The sequence below is a fragment of the Oncorhynchus masou genome, unplaced genomic scaffold (assembly GCF_036934945.1).
Source record: "Oncorhynchus masou masou isolate Uvic2021 unplaced genomic scaffold, UVic_Omas_1.1 unplaced_scaffold_7435, whole genome shotgun sequence".
Lineage (NCBI taxonomy): Eukaryota > Metazoa > Chordata > Actinopteri > Salmoniformes > Salmonidae > Oncorhynchus > Oncorhynchus masou.
The window spans coordinates 1-9,005 of record NW_027013893.1 but is presented as its reverse complement, the minus strand read 5'-3'; the positions used below and the strand labels follow the sequence as shown (position 1 = coordinate 9,005).

The window sequence follows — 9,005 nt, the reverse complement described above, 5'->3', positions numbered from 1 at the left end:
CTCGCCTTCACCTGAGTCTTTATGTACAGCTGTTAATTTTCCATTATTGATAGAAAAAAAAATCCAGACAATTAGCTTCGGTTAGTGGAGATGGAGGAGACTGAAACAAAAACATATGCTTAAAGTACTTTGCTTCCTCTTTCAAAATACTGTTTAGGGAATTGTGGGTCAGTTAGGATCACCACTTTATTTTAAGAATGTGAAATGTCAGAATAATAATAGAGAATTATTTATTTTAGCTTTTATTTCTTTCATCACATTCCCAGTGGGTCAGAAGTTTACATGCACTCAATTCGTATTTGTTTAACTTGGGTCAAATGTTTCGGGGAGCCTTCCACAAGCTTCCCACAATTAGTTGGGTGAATTTTGGCCCATTCCTCCTGACAAAGCTGGTGTAACCGAGTCATGTTTGTTGGCCTCCTTGCTCACACATGTTTTTTCAGTTCTGCCCACAAATTTTCTATAGGACTGAGGTCAGGGCTTTGTGATGGCCACTCACAATGCATTGATATTGTTGTCCTTATGCCATTTTGCCACAACTGGAAGTATGCTTGGGGTCATTATCCATTTGGAAGACCCATTTGCGACCAAGCTTTAACTTTTTGGCTGATGTCTTGAGATGTTGCTTAAACATATCCACATACATTTCCTTTCCTCATGATGCCATCTATTTTGCAAAGTGCACCAGTCCCTCCTGCAGCAAAGCACCCCCACAACATGATGCTGCCACCCCCGTGCTTCACGGTTGGAGTGGTGTTCTTCGTCTTGCAAGCCTCCCCCTTTTTCCTCCTTTCATAACGATGGTCATTATGGCCAAACAGTTCTATTTTTGTTTCATCAGACCAGAGGACATTTCTCCAAAAAGTATGATCTTTGTCTCCATGTGCAGTTGCAAACCGTAGTCTGGCTTTTTATAGCTGTTTTGGAGCAGTGGCTTCTTCCTTGCTGAGCAGCCTTTCAGCTTATGTCGATATAGGACTTAGTTTTACTGTGGATATAGATACTTTTGTACCTGTTTCCTCCAGCATCTTCACAAGGTCCTTTGCTGTTGTCCTGGGATTGATTTGCACTTTTCACACCAAAGTACATTCATCTTTAAGAGACAGAACACATCTCCTTCCTGAGCGGTATGAGGGTTGCGCAGTCCCATGGTGGTTATACTTGCCTACTATTGTGTGTACAGATGAACGTGGTACCTTCAGGCGTTTGGAAATGACTCCCAAGGATGAACCAGACTTGTGGAGGTCTACAATTGTTTTTCTGAGGTCTTGGCTGATTTCTTTTGATTTTCCCATGATGTCAAGCAAAGAGGCACTGAGTTTGAAGGTAGGCCTTGAAATACATCCACAGGTACACCTCCAATTGACTCAAATTATGTTAATTAACAGAATCTTCTAAAGCCCTGACATTTTCTGGAATTTTCCAAGCTGTTTAAGGCCATAGTCAACTTAGTATATGTGACCCACTGGAATTGGGATACAGTGAAATAATCTATCTGTAAACAGTTGTTGGAAAAATTACTTGTCATGCACAACCCTAACCGACTTGCCAAACTATAGTTTAACTTCACTCGGGTAGGAGACAGCATCCACTGGCCACTGATTGAAAGTTCTGTATCTCCCACATTTTTCAGAGTAAAAGCCTGAAACAATGTCTAAAGACTGTTGACATCTAGTGGAAGCCATATGGAATGCAATCTGGGTCATATCCCTTTATATGGTGGATAGGCTTTCAATGGAAAAAACATAATGGCTCTTCCTGGATGGATTTGCCTCAGGTTTTTGCCTGCCATATCAGTTCTGTTATATTCAGACATTATTTGAACAGTTTTGGAAACTTTAGAGTTTTATATCCAAACCTACTAATAATATGCATATCCTAGCTTCTGGGCTGGAGTAACAGGCAGTTTATTTGAGCACGATTTTCATCCAGACGTCAAAATACTGCCCCCTAGCCCAAATAGGTTTTAACCAGAAATTTGTAGAGTTGTTGAAAAACACTTAGGTTGGAGTCATTAAAACTTGTATGTAAACTTCCGACTTCAAATGTATGTGTACTCTTCGTCCTTCAATTTTCTTTGTTTACATGGACCCTGTTAACCTAAATGGTGTTTTAGAGATGAGTATTGAATTGCATGGCATCTAAAGGCACATTTTAAAAGTATCCCATACAATCAGGGGATCTCCTTTACCCAAGTTATGTCTGGAAAAAGTCTGTTATAAATTCCTCTGTCCTAGTTCAAAACAAGTTATCATCCAATATTACTATACTGTTACAATACTACTAATACTATTATGATAACACTACTCTACTATTATACTAATTCAGTCCACCAGACTACCAACATGGTGTGTGTTAGGTACCTACATCATGTTGTTTCCAGTCTGTCAGCAGGTCTACTCCGCCAGGCTACCAACATGGTGTGGGTTAGGTATCTACATCATGTTGTTGTTTCCAGTCTGTCAGCAGGTCTACTCCGCCAGGCTACCTACACCACAACGAGGTTAGGTATCTACACAGTGTTGTTTGAGAAGATGACGGGACAGGACGGGACCCCGCCCAACTTCCTCATGAAGGCTCTGATTGGGATGACGGCTGGAGCAACCGGAGCCTTCGTAGGAACACCTGCTGAAGTTGCCTTGATCAGGATGACCGCTGATGGACGGTGAGAGGGAGGGAGGGTGGGAGGGTGACCGCTGACGGACGGAGAGAGGGAGGGAGAGCGGGAGGGAGACCGCTGACGGACGGTGAGAGGGAGGGAGACCGCTGACGGACGGTGAGAGGGAGGGAGACCGCTGACGGACGGTGAGAGGGAGGGAGACCGCTGACGGACGGTGAGAGGGAGGGAGGGAGACCGCTGACGGACGGTGAGAGGGAGGGTGGGAGACCGCTGACGGACGGTGAGAGGGAGGGTGGGAGACCGCTGACGGACGGTGAGAGGAGGGTGGGTGACCGCTGACGGACGGTGAGAGGGAGGGTGGGTGACCGCTGACGGACGGTGAGAGGAGGGTGGGTGACCGCTGACGGACGGTGAGTGGGAGGGTGGGTGACCGCTGACGGACGGTGAGAGGGAGGGTGGGTGACCGCTGACGGACGGTGAGAGGGAGGGTGTGAGACAGAAGATGAACAGTGGTAACAGGAGTTAAATTATGTCTAATTGTGTACTTCCCTCCTCGCTCTCTTTCTCTCCCCCAGTCTCCCTGCAGACCAGAAGAGAGGGTATTCTAATGTGTTCAATGCTCTGGCCAGAATCACTAAAGAAGAGGGGGTCACCACACTATGGAGGGTAAGATACTATTACTACTATATTACTACTACTACTACACTACTACTACTGCTACAACTATCGAACTACTATACGTCTACTACTATACTACAGCATCACTAAAGAGTGGGTCACCACACTATGGAGGGTAAGATACTATTACAACACTACTACTATACCATTTCTACACTACTACTGCTATACTATTTCTACACTACTACTAATATACTATTTCTATACGACTAATATACTATTTCTATACTACCGCTATGCTATTTCTACACTACCGCTATACTATTTCTACACTACTGCTATACTATTTCTACACTACTACTAATATACTATTTCTATACTACTGCTATACTATTTCTACACTACTGCTATACTATTTCTACACTACTGCTATACTATTTATATACTACTAATATACTATTTCTACACTACTAATACATATACTACACTACTAATGAATACACTACTTGTACTATACTATTAATAAATATACTATACTACAAATGAATATACTCTCTACCACTGCTACTATACTACCACAATACCACTGCTACTATACTACCACTATACCACATTTACTATACTACCACTATACCACCACTACTATACTACCACTGTTACTATACTACCACTACTATACCACAACCGCTACTATACCACCACCGCTACTATACCACCACTGCTACTATGCTACCACATACCACTGCTACTATACTACCACTGCTACTATACTACCACTGGTACTATACCACTGCTACTATACTACCACTGCTACTATACCACCACTGCTACTATACTACCGCTATACCACTGTTACTATACTACCACTATGCCACTTACTATACTACCAATATGCCACTTCTACTATACTACCACTGCCACCACTATACCACCGCTACTATACTACCACCGCTACTATACTACCACCGGTACTATACCACCACTGCTACTATACTACCGCTATACCACTGTTACTATACTACCACTGCTACTATACTACCACTATACCACTGCTACTATACTACCACTACTACTATACTACCACTATGGCACTTACTATACTACCACTATGCCACTTCTACTATACTACCACTGCCACCACTATACCACTGCTACTATACTACCACCGGTACTATACTACCGCTATACCACTGTTACTATACTACCACTGCTACTATACTACCACTATACCACTGCTACTATACTACCACTATACCACTGCTACTATACTACCACTATACCACTGCTACTATACTACCACTATACTACCGCTATACCACTGCTACTATACTACCGCTATACCACTGCTACTATACTACCGCTATGCCACTGCTATTATACTACCGCTATACCACTGCTACTATACTACCGCTATACCACTGCTACTATACTGCGGCTATGCCACTGCTGCATACTGCGGCTATACCACTGCTGCTATACTACAGCTATGCGGCTGCTGCTATGCTACTGCCATGCATTAACTGCTATGCTGCTATGCTGCCACCGCATGCTATACTACCGGCTACTATACTACCACGGTGCTATCACTACCACTGGTGCCTATACCACTGCTGCTCACTATACCACCGCCATTTTTTACATTTTTTTATTTTACCTTTTTATTTAGCCTTTTTTTTTTGTTTAACCGGGCGGGTCGTGAGACAAGTTCTTATTTTCAGTAGCGGCCTGGGAACAGTGGAGTTAACTGCCTGTTCAGGGGCGAGAACGACAGATTTGTACCTTGTCAGCTCGGGGGTTTGAACTCGCAACCTTCCGGTTACTAGTCCAACGCTCTAACCACTAGGCTGCCCTGCCCCCCCATACCACTGCTACTATACTACCGCTATACCACTGTTACTATACTACCGCTATACCACTGCTACTATACTACCACTGTTACTATACTACCACTATACCACTGCTACTATACTACCACGATACCACTGCTACTATACTACCACTATACCACTGCTACTATACTACCACGATACCACTGCTACTATACTACCACGATACCACTGCTACTATACTACCACAATACCACTGCTACTATACTACCACTATACCACTGCTACTATACTACCACTATACCACTGCTACTATACTACCACTATACCACTGCTACTATACTACCACTATACCACTGCTACTATACTACTACCATACCACTGCTATTATACTACCACTATACCACTGCGACTATACTACCACTACTACTATACTACCACTATGCCACTTCTACTATACTACCACTGCTACTATACTACCACTATACCACTGCTACTATACTACCACTGCTACTATACTACCACTGCTACTATACTACCACCATACCACTGCTACTATACTACCACTGCTACTATACTACCACCATACCACTGCTACTATACTACCACTGCTACTATACTACCACTATACCACTGCTACTATACCACTGCTACTATACTACCACTATGCCACTGCTACTATACTACCACTATACCACTGCTACTATACTACCACTGCTACTATACTACCACTATGCCACTGCTACTATACTACCACTATACCACTGCTACTATACTACCACTGCTACTATACTACGCCACTGCTACTATACTACCACTATGCCACTGCTACTATACTACCACTATGCCACTGCTACTATACTACCACTGCTACTATACTACCACTATACCACTGCTACTATACTACCACTGCTACTATACTACCACTGATACTATACTACCACTATACCACTGCTACTATACTACCACTGCTACTATACTACCACCATACCACTGCTACTATACTACCACTGCTACTATACTACCACTATACCACTGCTACTATACTACCACTGCTACTATATTACCACCATACCACTGCTACTATACTACCACTGCTACTATACTACCACTATACCACTGCTACTATACTGCCACTATGCCACTGCTACTATACTACCACCATACCACTGCTACTATACTACCCCTGCTACTATACTACCCCTGCTACTATACTACCACTATACCACTGCTACTATACTACCACTATACCACTGCTACTATACTACCACTATACCACTGCTACTATACTACCACTATACCACTGCTACTATACTACCACTATACCACTGCTACTATACTACCACTATACCACTGCTACTATACTACCACTGCTACTATACTACCACCATACCACTGCTACTATACTACCCCTGCTACTATACTACCACTATACCACTGCTACTATACTACCACTATACCACTGCTACTATACTACCACTATACCACTGCTACTATACTACCACCATACCACTGCTACTATACTACCCCTGCTACTATACTGCCACTATACCACTGCTACTATACTACCACTATACCACTGCTACTATACTACCACTGCTACTATACTACCACCATACCACTGCTACTATACTACCACTACTACTATACTACCACCATACCACTGCTACTATACTACCACTGCTACTATACTACCACTATACCACTGCTACTATACCACTGCTACTATACTACCACTATGCCACTGCTACTATACTACCACTATACCACTGCTACTATACTACCACTGCTACTATACTACCACTATGCCACTGCTACTATACTACCACTATACCACTGCTACTATACTACCACTGCTACTATACTACGCCACTGCTACTATACTACCACTTTGCCACTGCTACTATACTACCACTATGCCACTGCTACTATACTACCACTGCTACTATACTACCACTATACCACTGCTACTATACTACCACCGCTGCTATACTATCACTATACCACTGCTACTATACTACCACTGCTACTATACTACCACTATACCACTGCTACTATACTACCACTGCTACTATACTACCACTGCTACTATACTACCACTATACCACTGCTACTATACTACCACTGCTACTATACTACCACTATACCACTGCTACTATACTACCACTGCTACTATACTACCACCATACTGCTGCTACTATACTACCACTGCTACTATACTACCACTATACCACTGCTACTATACTACCACTGCTACTATATTACCACCATACCACTGCTACTATACTACCACTGCTACTATACTACCACTATACCACTGCTACTATACTGCCACTATGCCACTGCTACTATACTACCACCATAACACTGCTACTATACTACCCCTGCTACTATACTACCACTATACCCCTGCTACTATACTACCACTATACCCCTGCTACTATACTACCGCTATACCCCTGCTACTATACTACCACTATACCACTGCTACTATACTACCACTATACCACTGCTACTATACTACCACTATACCACTGCTACTATACTACCACTATACCACTGCTACTATACTACCACTATACCACTGCTACTATACTACCACTGCTACTATACTACCCCTGCTACTATACTACCGCTATACCACTGCTACTATACTACCACTATACCACTGCTACTATACTACCACTATACCACTGCTACTATACTACCACTGCTACTATACTACCACTATGCCACTGCTACTATACTACCACTGCTACTATACTACCACTATACCACTGCTACTATACTACCACTATACCACTGCTACTATACTACCACTATACCACTGCTACTATACTACCACCATACCACTGCTACTATACTACCCCTGCTACTATACTGCCACTATACCACTGCTACTATACTACCACTATACCACTGCTACTATACTACCACTGCTACTATACTACCACCATACCACTGCTACTATACTACCACTGCTACTATACTTCCACCATACCACTGCTACTATACTACCACTGCTACTATACTACCACTATACCACTGCTACTATACTACCACTGCTACTATACTACCACTATACCTCTGCTACTATACTACCACTGCTACTATACTACCACTATACCACTGCTACTATACTACCACTGCTACTATACTACCACTATACCACTGCTACTATACTACCACTGCTACTATACTACCACTATGCCACTGCTACTATACTACCACTGCTACTATACTACCACTATACCACTGCTACTATACTACCACTATACCACTGCTACTATACTACCTCTATGCCACTGCTACTATACTACCACCATACCACTGCTACTATACTACCACTGCTACTATACTACCACTATACCACTGCTACTATACCACTGCTACTATACTACCACTGCTACTATACTACCACTATACCACTGCTGCTATACTACCACTATGCCACTGCTACTATACTACCACTATGCCACTGCTACTATACTACCACTATGCCACTGCTACTATACTACCACTGCTATTATACTACCACTATACCACTGCTACTATACTACCACCGCTGCTATACTACCACTATACCACTGCTACTATACTACCACTGCTACTATACTACCACTATACCACTGCTACTATACTGCTACTATACTACCACTATACCACTGCTACTATACTACCACTGCTGCTATACTACCACTATACCACTGCTACTATACTACCACCATACCACTGCTACTATACTACCGCTGCTACTATATTATATTCCAGTACAGACCTCTGAGAGACTGCTGAGCTTAACAAAAACAGTAACCATGTGTGTGTTCCTCCAGGGGTGTATTCCCACCATGGCCCGTGCTGTAGTGGTCAACGCTGCCCAGCTGGCCTCCTACTCTCAGAGCAAACAGGCTCTTATAGAGACAGGTAACCCCTGACCTCTA

General features: G+C 43.0%; 1 protein-coding gene across 1 annotated transcript; it reads left to right on the top strand.

Annotated features, from left to right (window-relative positions):
* The first annotated feature begins 2,402 nt into the window (after positions 1-2,402).
* On the top strand, positions 2,403-8,999 carry LOC135537284 (mitochondrial 2-oxoglutarate/malate carrier protein-like). Its single transcript, XM_064963478.1, has 3 exons — positions 2,403-2,665; positions 3,196-3,286; positions 8,898-8,999. The coding sequence occupies exons 1-3, from the start codon at positions 2,418-2,420 to the stop codon at positions 8,997-8,999; spliced, it is 441 nt and encodes a 146-aa protein (XP_064819550.1). The 5' UTR covers positions 2,403-2,417.
* Positions 9,000-9,005: the final 6 nt, after the last annotated feature.